The 14,567-nt window shown below is 45.6% G+C and overlaps 1 protein-coding gene across 3 annotated transcripts in view; it reads right to left on the reverse strand.

Moving 5' to 3' along the window:
• Positions 1–1,394: 1,394 nt before the first annotated feature.
• The window catches only part of GEMIN5 (gem nuclear organelle associated protein 5), a 384,438-nt gene continuing 371,265 nt past the window's right edge, over positions 1,395–14,567 (reverse strand). For all 3 annotated transcript variants that reach the window (XM_078653694.1, XM_078653693.1, XM_078653695.1), the window contains one exon: positions 1,395–1,963. In XM_078653694.1, coding sequence (XP_078509820.1) covers positions 1,784–1,963 — 180 coding nt within the window. In that variant the 3' untranslated portion in view covers positions 1,395–1,783. The remainder of the gene's footprint in view (positions 1,964–14,567) is intronic.

A 14,567-nucleotide genomic window follows, 5' to 3' on the forward strand; every position in this document is an offset into this window, starting at 1 on the left:
CCTAAGTTCTGATGGAACGTACACTTTAAGCAGACTTATTATAACCATATTCACAAGGCCTATGTTAGCCTGCGCAGAATTAATAAATGCTTCACAGGTGCACCTGCTACATGCCCTAGGGGTGGGCAGACCAATACCACTTGGTTTGCAACAGTTCAAATTTTGCTGCATATTGGAGGAGCTCGTTGACCATATTGCTGTAGCAACTGATAGACATATAACCTTCTCTGAGACGTATGGGTGTATAGCCACACCCCAGAAAACTGTAAACCGACAACCAGGTTTATAGATTTGGCACTAGTCACAGCCAAGAACTAAGTAGCGATAAAACGGATATCTGTAGTGGGACCTAGGTATGAAGGTTGGAAAAGGAAGTTAATTGTATGGGAAGGATATGAATGTATATTACTTAGAGAGACCAGAAGAAGGAAGGGTAAATTGGAGTTCACAAGAACATCGGACATAATACGTACTTCACTAGTCGATGATAAAAGTGATCAGAAGACAAATACTTTGCACAAGAACTCCTCCATGACTGTACAGATTTGCTTGTAGGGATTAACCTGGTTTGGCGTGTGCAGGGTTGTGGTGCTATTTGATTTTGGGGTGATTTTTGTCCTTCCCCTCACATCTTTATTTTCTGGAGGTCATGTACATAGTTAGTTTAATAAAAATGGCATTGAAGAAAGGTGTACTTTTAACAATGGCACAATAGGTTTACCCTACAGAGCATCATAGGAGAAATTTGCTAAGATGGGTTGTTATGTAGGTAATGCATAGTTCAATAAAGAATAGAAAGTAGGGCCAATGAAGACTTCTACTGAATGATATTATGTGTAATGTTGAAGTGAAAACTGAACTTTGATGACATGTTATGAAAGCTACTGCGGTATATTTCTCCATTCAAAAATTATGAAACTTGTAAAAAAAATTAAAAAAAAGGTATGAAAATGTAGCAGCAGAGAAAATGCGTGTAATAAGCAAACACATTAATGAAATCATGTTTTCCTCACTACTCAAAATGCAGTTTAGAACTCTTGCATTTAGAGCATAGAGTTAGTCACTTCCTGCACTGTGAACATTAAAAATCTTTTTAAATTATGCTTACGCAGTTCCAAATATCCACAATTGCTTGGAACACCATTTTTCCTAGGTGTTGATCACATGATTGCATACTAAACCGATTGAAGGAGGAATGGAAGCTGCCAGTATCTCCCCTTCTCTTTCTCAAGACATTTGATATAGATGCCAGCTTTTACACAGAAGCATTCGCAAGGTCCTACCTTAAAGGAACTAATTTGAAGTCAGAAGTTTCAAGTGCCATCCTAACCACTTTACTGTAACATGGTCAAGACCACACTGTACCTCAGTATCTCAGCTGTAAAATGAACACATTAGAATGGAATCAGGCTTTATTAAAGTATTCCATCATTTCACAGTTGCTTGGCCATGAGCATGTGCACATTAATAGGCATCATTTATTATCACGCAGGGGTGTAGAAAAAATAAATTATCTTACATAGAACCAGACAGTTTTTGTTCTGTGTAACATTATTGTGATAGGAGACAGGTTACTGTTCAGATTTCTGGTACAGAAAAGATTGTAGACAGAATTGACGGATGGGTAGGAACCTGTAAAACTGGGAAGGGGAAAAAAGTATTGTAAGATGGCACAGGCAATGAGTATGCACAGTTCACAGAATAGATCCCAGGAGTAACAGGTGAACCTCTGAATGCAGTTTCCAAGGAAATAGACAAACATGCATTGCATGCTGCAAGATAGTTAGCATGTTCCAGAAAGAAACTTCTTGCAGGCGTTGTGGTAAACAGACACTCCCTTGCTGTGCCTCCGCAGGATGTCCAGAGCCGCCAGCTTTACATCATCTGGCAGATCCACAGGGTGTTGAGATCCAATGTGCAGCAGCACCAAACAGCACTCAAGCACATCCGGGAAGGGGAAGAGCTAAGATCAAAGACACAAGAGACCACCATGTCAGCAGATCGCAGAACACAATGCTTACCACCTCCAAGCACCCCAGTGCCGGCGAACAATGCAAGCAGCATGCACATAAGACGTAGATTCAAGTATGTATTTATATATATTATTTATAAACCGCGACTATCAGTCTACTTTACCATCAAGTAGTTTCTGTTGAGATATTTCCTTTAGTTTGTCCATGTCATTTCGCAATTTTCTTTCTAGTTTGATGAGCCTTTTTCATTTCTATTTGTGCAATATACTGCTACACTTCTTGATCTGCGTACCTACTTTATCAGCCCTTCAAGCGCATCAGACGTTTACAGCTTTGTTCATCAATGTTTAGGTTCTTTCTTCCTCTTCTCTTCTGCCAGGTGTCAACTGGCCTCCTCTTTCTTCTCCAATACTTAGCAAGCTCAACTTTCAAATAAACCTATGGTCTTGATCTATCAGCTTAACGTTTGCATTCTACCATCTGATATGCTGTCCAGGAACGTTAAGCTGACACAGTTTTGCCCCTGGTTTAATTTCTGCTCTTCTCTGCTGCTCTGCTTCTACTCTTTTTCTTTACATAGTACACTACTGAATAACTTTTGCTTTTCTTATTCATACTTGGCATTTCACATTCTCTTCTGCACACTGATGCTTAAAGAAGGAATTCTGGTACATTCTACAATTGTATTTGTTCATGGATTGGCATCAACAGTTTACTGTGAAGCACGACAGCCATAAACATAACAACAATGTATGTGGGTGATTCGATGCAGGTGCCCAAAAGGGAGTGGATGCTGTATGTAATTGAAGTGTGATATCACTGATGACACTCAAACATTGTGGTGAGCCCAGTACTCTCATTTACAGAACTACCTTCGGATTCGAAGAAAATGCCTCACATACATTTGTAACGTTTACATACAAAATGAAAGTATACAAAATAAATTATGAAAGAATATGTAAATATTAGATTGATAGATTAGCTCAGCTCTGTAAAATTAAACACTTTAAAAAATGTGAAAAACGAGCAAAATACACATTAGTTGGATTAGATGTTTTTACCCAAAACAAAATATGTAGTGGATTGCCTATTAAGAGGTCCATCTGTAGTGGAAACTAGCATTGCATTAGTCAAAGGTTAGCTTATATTTTGTATGTAACCTGAAGCTAAGGCACAGATCTATTTTTTACTGTCAATACGAGGAACTGGTGAAATAGGCACAGCTGGTTTGATGTAGCAAACCAGGTCACTGAGTTTCGAACTTAAAATCGCCATTCAACAGGCTGATTCACATAAGTAAATAGTATTCTGCAAATATACCAGTGCATGTGTGTATGAAAGTGGAGATATCTTTTGGGTAGGAAGGTGTGCAGCCCTGAAGATGAATGTGGTATTCGGGCTACTTTAGGTCTTCCTGGCTCTCCTGACTGGGATGAGTACAATAGTGCAATCAGAGATGATATCTATCTATAGCTATCTATCTATCTATTATGATGCAGAATGGCAGCTGAAATGCTAACGCACCTGAGACAGAGGTCATGTCCCTGTTTCACAAGGCCCCAAGGCAGTGAGTGTATGGGGGGAAATGGCCCTAAGAAAAGTTGGTAAGTAGGTTCATCTGGACCACGCATTAATAGTCTCTTTGGGATGCTATGGGGATGCTCAAAAAGGCTCCAGACCCTACACAAAAGCCACATCACAAGACCCTATTAGATACGAGTGATATCATAGGATTACAAAAAATGCTTACCACATATCCACGCCTACTAAAAGCGATCTACAAATTTCTCAGAAGTGAACAGGGGGGCGTACCTATCCAAATTACAGGAATGGAGACTGTAGGAAACTTGGTCTCTCTAATAAGGAACCCCAAACTAGATTAAGACTATCCTTCAAGACTTTCATAAGGGTGGCTCAGGGTACGAATGGCCTAGTGTTAGGACTCTCTCAGAAACAAATGTGGACAATGAGAGAAAGCAGATAAACAAATGAAATGAACATAAGAACTACAACTCAAGATGATAAGTTTGTGTCTGTGGCGGAGAAGGGGTGAGGGGGTCATTTGAAAGACATGGCTACGATTAACACATCCCCTCAAAGCAGGAAAAGAGCAGACAAGGAATAGCTGAAACCTAATGCTAGACAAACTAACTTATTTACAGGAACTACAAGTAGATCATTACTTCCTGCTATAAAAGAGCATGAGCTACCCAGTTCTGAAACTCCTGAAACAATCATGTCTTTCAAACCAGACTCAAGTTAGGCGAAAAGTCCTCTCATTTCCGATATTACTGACAGCGAGAATGATTACTGCTAAATGATAGAAGAGGGCAAAGCCTCCAACTCTGGAGAATTTATACAACAAACTACAGGATGTAAGGACTAGGGAAAGAACCACAGCCTGAATCGGTGACAGTAAGTCAAAAATACTGGATGGCTGGCAAACAGTGCTTCGCTATCGAGACAAAAATCCAGAAGTTGCATACCCTCGATAACCGAGACTAACTGATGTGATTATGCTAGCGGTGGATATTTATGCTATATGTGATGCGGATGGGACATTTTGTAAAAGGAACATGCTTTGGGGTGGGATGTAGAGATTGGGTGGTAGGAAGGGTGGAACAGGGGAAATGTAGCAGATGAATCGCGTTATCTAGAAGGGGCAGTGCCCCAACATTTCATTTCATGCAACTATAAATGTTTTATCTTTCTAGTTTTATCCTCAAAATTAAAATATAAACATTATGGGAAAAACTAACTTCAGTATTTCAGTAGTAAAGCGAACACTAGCGTGGCTGACACTTTAAAGGGGAGAAAATTGTATTCTGTACATTTCAGCCAAAACTAATTTTGCTGAAAAAGTAATTTCACTGAAAAAAATTGGGAGCAATATCTAATTAAAATTAGGATAACACGATAAATAATAGGGTAGGGATTAAGGTTAACAAGACAGTGAGTTTTAGTTTTAAAGTCAAAGTCAATTGTTTTTAGTTCTTTTTATTAGTTTTAGTTTTTCACAAAAACAACAAAATAAAACATACCACCCTTTCACATGTAGTAATTACCAGATCCCCATAGTAGTCTTTTACAATTGCATGAGTAGTTTTTTTACAATTGCCATCAAGCGTATTTATTGCAAAAAAAGCGGCGGGTCAGGAGGCTGGATCTCCTCCCTACTTTATCCTCCCGACCCTTGGCGTCCAAGCTCTAGCTCAGCCTCCCATCATCTCTGGCTATCCCGCTCTACCCAGCTCATGGTGGATCGGTCCAAGAAGCTGGGCTTTCCCAGGTTAGATTATGGTTGGCTTGCCATTGTCTTCACACTTTCTGAAATTTCCTTGGGCAACCCCTCACCTCCTAAACCACCCCTCTGCCTCCATGCAGCCCATCAAGCCGGTCTTCCACTGGCTTTTTGTGGGGGGAGGAGACTACAGCTTCACATTTACTGACTATGTCCCTTTTTGCTATGTAGAAACCCAGGGCACATAGTATGAGTTGCCTTCTGGGAAGGTCTACATTACCCAGAATTAGGAACTGTATCGTGGAAGGGATATCAGCTTCCAGAACATCCGCTAGCTCTTCAACTATCACCCTCCAGTAGGCCTATATGAGTGGACATGACAAAATAATATGTATAAACGTGCCCACGTCCTCGCCACATCGTAGACAGTTGAGGATTTGTGCCCTTTCCATCACGAACAATGCAATCTATTATAATATACCCTGCAAAGGACCTTAAGCTGTATGAGCATCAAGCTTGCTTTTATTGCCACCTCCCGGGAGTGCATCAGTGCTGCTTCCCAGTCAATGTTGTCCACGAGGCCCCAGGTCTGTTTCTCTCTTTGTTCTTAGTGAACAGAGGTTACCTGGCCTATTGTTGAGGAGAGTGCAATACATTAATGAAATGGCTGTTGAGGGCATTTCATCCCAGAGTATCCTACTTTCTAGGGGGCTCCTGTCATACAGCGTGTCCCACGGTATTTCATCTGCTTGCAAGGCCATGGTGTATTTAAATGTATCAGAAAATGTGTGTGTCATGTAGGTAGTACTCTGCCTGTAGGTCCTGGAGAAGTTTAATCACTCCCTTCCCACCCAGCTCATCGAGCTTTGAGATCCAGATCATGTCCCAAAGGGTCTTCCTTCAAGGCCTTCTGAGCCCTTTCAGTGTGTCCCCGACCCAGTGTGGGGGTCATAAGAGAGAGTTTATCTCTCTAACCTACATAGGTGACAGCTTTGTCCCAGGTCTCCAGGGTACTTTCTGTGGGGCCAAGTAAATGTGAACAGAATCTTGTGCCATATATGTAGTGCACATGGGACTTATACTCCATGGCTGTCCTCTCCTTTCGCGTCACTGGGTCAGATCGAGGTTATGAAGCCCCACTTATTGACTGCCTGGAGTTGGGATGCCCAGTAGTATGCCCTAAGATCAGTAAGTGAGATGCCACCATTATACACGTTTCTCTGCAGGGTTCGGAGGGCAACTCGCGGAGTTCCCCTGCCTAAGAGTAAGGTCCAAAGCGTACTGTCAACTTTATTAAAAAGTTATTTGGGTATTGGCCATGGGGTGTTTTGTATCACATACAGAAATTTGCTTAGGGTAATCATTTTAAAAAGGGCTGCTCTTCTCATGATCAACTGTGGGAATTGCCTCCAATGGCTGACGTCCTGCTACAAGGTCTGATAAGCTGCTTCCTTGTTCTCTTCAAAGAACTCCTATTTAGAAGGCCTTTTTTCTAACCCCAGGTTGCAAAAACCCTCTCTGGTTGTCACCATCTGAGGTGGGATCAATATTTCCGGGGCCATGCAGCCATTTGGTATTGTCTTGATTTATTCCATTTGATTTTGTATTCCGCATACTTCCCAAAATTTCTCAACACCAAAAGGACCACCGGGATCGAAACATCCGGGTTGGAAAGGTACAATAATATATCGTTCACATGCAGGGAAACTTTCTCTAGTCTTCCTGTGACTTTCGGAAAGCCTATCACATCTCCTCTGATGCTCAGCCAGCAGACTAGAGGCTCCAGACACACAGCAAACAAGAGCGGCGAGACGGAAGTTCCCTGGAGTGTACTCCCTCCAGTCCAAACTCCTCAGAGAAGGTGCCTTTCACCTTGCCACCGGGTTGAGGTATGAGTGCTACCAAGAGACAGTAAGTTGGGTCAATTCCCATCCTGGCCTAGACCCGAAAGAGATAATACCACCGTATAGACTCAAACGCCTTTTCCGCTTCCAGAGATACAATCACAAAGGGGTAGCTGTGTGTCAGTTTGATAGTCCAGCCATCAGTGGAGAAGGCAGACATTGTGTTGCATAGCTGTTTGAGTTATAAACCCTGTTTGGTCCCAGTGAACTATCTTTGGGATAACTTGCGCTAGTCGGATCACTAGTGCTTTAGCCAGGATCTTTACCTCTGTGTTCAAAAGGGCGATTGGCCTATATGAATAACAGTTGTTAGCAAACTTTCCAGTTTTGAGCAACACCGCTGTCATTGCTGTATGTAGGTCTGAGGGGAGCTACCACCTCTTCAGGGACTTTATGTACATGGAAAGAACGTAAGGGCCCAATATCGAAAAGTATATATTTTTTTAAAATAAAATTTCACTGGGGTGCACTAGAGTCTTGCGTCTTCATCGACCGCATCAGACCTAGTGCCTCTGTTAATTCTTTCAGGGAGATTCTTCCTGATCTAGAGTTCTCATATTCTCCAATGAATGCCGTGGGAGGGTTATCTCCCCCTGGAAGGCCTTAAGGTCTGCCTCCGAGGCCAGGGCCCACTGCCTATAAAGCTTTTGGTAGTAATGTGCAAATCCCGCTACTATGCCCTCATCCATCATAATCTGGGAATCGTTCGGCGTCTCCAACTCTCCTATGCATCTGGCCACTAATTACCCATCTACTAAGCCATGCCAGCAGCCGTTCGATATTGTGCGTACCTCATACAGTCTTCGTTGGGTAGCTAGGAACTATTGGTTAGCCAAGTCACGAGTCAGGCTGTGGTATTACCTTGTTAGGGCCTACAAGCAGTTCAGCTGCGCCCTGTTCCCCGACGCTGCATAGTTCGTCCCACTGGTCCGGATGTGGTGCTCTAGTGTTAGTAGGTTGAGCTTAAGGCATGGTTTCTTGCGAGAAACCATGTTTTGGGCTCTGTCTCGAAGCACCATCTGAAAGGTCTCCTAGAGTATTACTGGGCAGCTCACTGAGTCCTTGTTCTCCTGCAAGTAAAGCTAGGAGTCAATTTGGAGCTCGCGCACTACCTCCCTGTCCTGAAGGTCCCAGCTGTTGAGCCTCCACGTAGCCCCCCTATGACCCAGATCGAGCCCGGAGCAAACGTTTAAGTGGAGCATGGTCTGAAATGCCTCTGGATAGGTATACTACTGCTATATTATCTAGGCACTCCTTCATTGGCACAAATTTGTAATCTAGTCTGGAGAATGATCTGTGAGCCTCAGAGAAGAATGAGTAGGACCTTTCTTCATTGCGTCTTGCTCTCAACATGTCTAAGAGACCCATTGCAAATGCAAACTGTGCTAGTGGCGATGGATTCTGCACAAGTGTTGGGCGTTTGGAGGACCAGTCCATTAAAGTGTTGAAGGCCCCGCCCACTATGTGTATATCAGCGGTCGCCTCCGGCAGGATTGGGCTCAGAGCCTCAAACACCTGCCTATGAAGGCAAGGTGGTCATGGGGGTGCCAATAACGTTGTGTAGTATAGGGATAGTTTGCGTAAGACATTATGACGTGAAGGGTTAATTAGTTTGAACAGTGTGGATGAGCGGTGATACATGCAAGAATCCTGAACAGCGCATAAGGTTCACTTTTTTGTTTCCAAGCTTGTTTTCAGCATTCCATAGACAAATTTATCTGCGGTTGGCATGTTATTTATTATGTTATTTATTATACACTAAGAAGCTACGAGAAGCATGAAGTGCGGGAGAGATGCAGGCAAAGGTTATTCTAACCCTGAGAAAGAGTTCAGGAAAAGGCCAAAAAATGTCCAAAGAGATGATTAGTGAGCGTCAGGACAGCCAAAGGATACGCACTGATAACACAGCTAGAAATTGCGAGAAAGGAACAGAATCTGAAACAAGCCAAGCTTCAGGATATTTAAGCGCAGAGGCACGTGTGGGGGATTAAAGCAAGCAGGTGGACTTGTGCAAACTGCCATCGCCCATGCAGCTGCTTCCCTGGCTGTGCTGTTCCTTGGCTGTGACGCGCGCGAGAGAGGGACTCAAGTGAAAGGAGAGGGTTCCCAGCACTGTGGATAAGTTAAGTTCCATCTTAAGTTCGACCCAGGGATGAAGGGCCTTTATTTCACTGTTTTATTCTAATTGATCAAAGTGTCATTGTGGTGTTTGTGATCAAATGTATTATGCTCCACTCTGATTCATAAGTCTACAGAATTGCTTTGGATATTCCAATGTAACGCATTAGTCGTTGTGCACTTCATAGCCAGTTGAATAATGCTGTTTTGCAAGTCAGGAACAAGGGAAAGGTATTTCAACTGTAATATCCTCTTCCGTGCTCATGACGGCGTGTACGCAGCGGCGGAATTCGCGCCACAGCAAAGCAGATATAGTTATCAATTAGGTATTGGACAATGAGCGGCTGAGCTTCCTGAATGGTATTCTAGTGTACTTAATACTTGTGTATACAATCATAGTTTCTTTTAGTGAATCTGTCCTTATTGACTCATATCTGATTGTTTGGATTGGGTGTCAGCTGCCAGTCTACTACAAACGTTATCCAGGCTCTAGTGTCGAACACACCTACAAATCTGCCCAATGGGTCATGCCATGTCCGCACAACTTGGAACTGAGGATTTGTTTTGGCTAGGACTGCAACTCCTCTCTATCCCCTGGTCTAATTGGCATGGACCAATACAGTATATTGTCCCCTGTTAAGGCGGGGACACTGGTTTCTGGCCAGGTGGGTCTCGTGGAGCAACCTCACATCCGTAGATTGTTTCTTGATGTATTGTGCGACCACCCCTCTTTTAAGCTTATTCAGGATGCGGTTAACGTTCCACAATAGGATCGTGAGATGGGTTGTGTTATTTGTTCTGTAGGGGGGGTATGGAATCATTGTATTTGGTGATGGGTACCTCCCACGCACAAGAGGTCACTGCTGTAGCAGTCATTCGTTGGCAGGGTAACTGTCTTCCTAACCCCGGTTTGTGGTGAGCACCCACTGTCTAGTTAATGCCTCTGGTATAACCAGGGCCAGGACTCTTACCGGTCCCGGTATCTGCTACTCTTGTGGGTGTTTTAGGAGTGGTTTGAAACATCAAGTGAAAAAACATCAAGCACAACAATGTAAGTTTAAAAACTGTCTCATGTGTCGGGGTGTAAATGTAACCCGTGGACAAATGCCTCCTCCCCACACTTTTACAGTGGACGTATCTGCCACTCCATAGTGCAACTTCCCCAATATAATGTAGGAAAAAACCCACTGGTGAATGGAATACCCCCACATGACTTTTTTCCTCAACACATCTGTTCAGGGGCCTTCTCCCCCAGCATGTTAGTCTTTTCAGTCAACAGCTTTGCTTGTAGCTCCCCACTGGCCAACCTCCCACCACCTGCCCTCCTCAGGTTCTTCATGCTGATCAACGTGGTCACTCCTCTGGATTGGTGTCTGGTGGAGGTTGTCAGGAGGTCGGGCGATAGTATGCCCTGCTTATTGAACCCTGGGCCATCCGAGTGTCTTCCTTCTCTCCTGATGGGGAAGAGTCCTGGTGCCTCTACCAGCCTCATCTATGAGGGGTAGTCACAGACCTTACCCGTCTCTGATGGCCCTGGGCGGCAGGACCCTTCCCTAGGTGTCGAGTTCCGGGGGAGCCCCTGCGGTGAACCTTTTAGTTAGCTGTGGCTTCACTGTGGCCCATTGCCATGCTTTCTCTGAAGCATCGAAAAAATGTGTTTTTCCCTAGTAAATCATCTTAGTCAGATTGGGTACTGCAGCACATAGTTCATTTGCAACGCTCTCAGCTTCTGCTTCACCTCCATGAAGATCTGTAGTTGTTGCTGCACTCGTAGTACATAGTTCAGGAAAAGGATCACCTGGTTAGACTCGATCAGCACAAGTCGTTGGTGACGGCCTCTCCAACGATAGCCTTCCTATCAACGTAGTTAAGAAGGCGTAGAATAAATAGCCTGGGGTAGCTCCTGGTGTCGGTCTGGTAGCCGGGCGGCCATGGATTGATGTACCCTTTCAACGAGGAGGCTGGGAGAAAGGACCCCCTCTGGTATCCAGGAACTGAACCAAAAGGTAAAATACTGTTCTGAAGAGCACTCCCAGCTTCTCCAGGACCCTCTCCAGTCGGACACTCTTCTGATAAGAACGGCCATCAGCATTCTCTGTATGTCTCTCCAATTGCAGTGCCATTGAACTTAGTTTTATAAGGTCGTCTTGTTATGTTATGTTATGTTATACTTGGTTTTGTATAGCGCACGGCTACTCAAAGAGTGTCCCGGCGCTTTAGTTTGCACACCTATCTAATAACATAACAACATAAAAAACAAAGAAAAGAATCCAGACAAAGGGGAAGAAGAAACCCGAAGAAGCAGCTAAGAAGTAAAAAGCCAAGTTTTGAGCCCCTTTCTGAAGGCCAGCAGGTTTGGAATACTGCGCAGGGTCACTGGCAGCGCATTCCAGAGCTGAGGAGCCAGCAATCTAAAAGAGCGGCCTCCAATACGCGCCCTTTTGACCCGAGGAACTACGGCGAGGAACAAAGATCCTGACCTCAGGGGCCTGGCTGGATGGTAAAAGGCCAACCTTTTTTGAAGGTATTTTGCTCCGGAGGCATGCAGAGCTTTATGCGCCAGAGTCAAGGTCTTAAAGATAATCCGCTTCCGAACGGGAAGCCAGTGAAGCGCCTGCAGGAGGCCCGAGGCTCTGGCACGGCGAGGTAGTCCAAAGATAGCCCGTGCTGCCGAGTTCTGGACCACCTGCAGCCGCTGAAGCAGATATTCTGGCAGGCCGAGATAAAGAATATTCGAATAGTCAATTCTCGAGCCAATTATCGCCTGCACTGTGATCTTCCTATGCGCCTCCGATAATAAAGGGAGGAACTTGCGCAACATCCGGAGCAGGCCAAAACAAGTGCCAGTGAGGCCGATTATCTGGGAGCGTAATGTCAGGCCGTTGTCAATTTTAATCCCTAGGTTTTTAGCCACCTGGGACGAACTTACTGGTGGAAACATGTTCTCAGGCCACCACACCTTCCAGTCCGGATCTAAACTGCACCCGAAGAAGAGGACCTCGGATTTATCCGAGTTGCACTTGAGGCCGTTGTGTTGGAACCACTGAAAAACAGCCTCAAGGCAACCCCGGATCTTCCCTCCATCAAAGTCCGCACCACTCTCACAGGTGAAGAGGAGCTGGGTGTCATCCGCGTAGGAAACGATCTGAGCCCCGAAAGACTCCGCCAGAGCCGCCAGAGGGGTCATAAAGATGTTAAATAGAGTCGGGCTCAAAACTGAGCCCTGGGGGACTCCGACACCCAATGGCGACATCTCGGCGGAGCAAGCAGAGGCCCAGACCGTTTGTCGGCGGTCTGTCAAGAATGAACGAAACCAATTGAGCACCGTCCCCCTCAGACCGATCTCAAAAAGTCTTGCGAGGAGACCCTCGTGGGGGACGGTGTCAAAGGCCGCCGACAGATCTAACATCACCAGCATCGCCCTACCACCTGGATCCAGCACCTCCTTAATAGCCTCTGAAACTTCCAGGAGTGCTGTTTCAGTGCTGAGATTAGAGCGGAATCCAGACTGAGTGGGGTGCAGTAGATCATGGGACTCCAGATAATCGGTAAGCACCTTATGCACATGTTTTTCAATAATCTTAGCGAAAGCAGGCAAAAGCGAGATAGGCCTGTAGTTCGCCAGTACCTCCTCATCCAGTCCGGGCTTTTTAAGCAGGGGAATAATCATCGCCTGCTTCCATGACTGAGGAACCATACCCTGTGCAAGAGAGCAGTTCAGCAGGGGGTTCACATATGGATTAATGGCTGCAGCCATTTTCGCCACAAACTTGGCGGGACAGGCATCCCGCGGGGAGCCAGACTTTAGACATGCCATCAAATCCAGCGAAGAGGTCATAGAAAGAAGGGGAAAAACTGCCAGAACCGAGCCTGCACTGAACGGGATAGCCGGAGCATTCTCCGCCAGGTCGGGCACCTCGGACTCCTGCACAGGGAGAGAATCCTGGATCAGTCGAATCTTAGAGGTGAAAAAGTCAGCAATTGCGCTGACCCAAGATTCAAGGGGGGGGGACTGAGTCGACGCAACGCGCGACATCGTAAACTCCCGCACAATGGCAAAAAGCTCCTTACAAGAGTTAGAGGCAGCTTCAATTTTTCTCGCGAAATATCCCTTCTTCTCAGAGAGGATGTCTTGATGATAAATTTTCACCAAGGACCTGTAAGCTAATTTAGCCGTTGGGTCATATTTCGCGCGCCATACTCTCTCCGCTACCTTGCATTGTCGACGTAACACCGCCAGCGCCTCGGTAAACCAGGGGGCAGAGGCACGTTTATCAAACTTGCGAGGAGGCCTCACGGGAGCAAGATCATCAAGCCTCTCCAGAAGCCATGCCTGCAACCGCTCTACATCCCCGTCTAAATCCCCTGTCAAAATACAGGGATGGGCCGCACATGCCTGTGCCAGTAATTCAGGGGTGACCCGATGCAATGCCCTGAATCCCTGGGAGACCTGCCGAGGGACACAAGGAGCTTTCCTGACCTCCAAAATGTGAAATTTAATCAACCTGTGGTCCGACCAAAGCACCTGGATAGGTGCATGAATCTCAATGGGGGTGGTAGAGAAAGTCAGATCCAGGGTATGTCCCTTCTCATGAGTCGGTCCATCATGATAGGGCACCAGGCCAAAAGGGGCTATAACATCCACCATTTTTATAGAGTCACCATCCAATTTGTCTTTGAGGGATCTTAGTTCGTCTTCTGCTGAGGCAACCCATGATTCAACCTCTGTTATGGGCCAGCTACATTTTGGAAGTCAAAACGTAGGAGGGAGACCTTCGTACCTACTCCATCAATGAGACATCTTTTATACGATATGGATTCCTTAACGTCCCACAATATAGCTTCAGGCTGAATGTGCATCCTGTCTGGACTGGCTGTCAGACGCTCCTGCTGAGGGTGCCTGTTTGGTGAATTTGTCTAGACTTTATCGTTCCTTTTTCACCTGGGGCTCTCCGATCCCTGGTTTTGGGGCCCAGGTCGGGGCACAGCGGGTCTTAATGCGCCTCCCTTGTGGTGTACTTAAGGGTCACCTCAGTTGGAAATGGCACAGGGAGTCAGTGCCCCATCCTGCTCCAGCAGTTCGGTGCATTGGGAGGATGGGGTGGAGGGGGCACATATCATCTCCTGAGTTAGATAGTAACACACTCCGTCCCCTTTTGCTTCTCCTGCTCCGGGTCCACCTAGGAGGTGTGCGGTTTTCTCAGGTACCCTGCTTCTCCAGTCAGCCCACCTCTCTTCAGCACCTGAGGGGCACGTGCAGCCGCTGGTGCCATGGGGCCTCCAACTATTCTCTTGGTCCGCTGCACCTCTCCCTGTTAGTAGGTCTCTCAA

This window comes from Lissotriton helveticus, chromosome 7 (assembly GCF_964261635.1).
Source record: "Lissotriton helveticus chromosome 7, aLisHel1.1, whole genome shotgun sequence".
NCBI classification, from domain to species: Eukaryota; Metazoa; Chordata; class Amphibia; order Caudata; family Salamandridae; genus Lissotriton; species Lissotriton helveticus.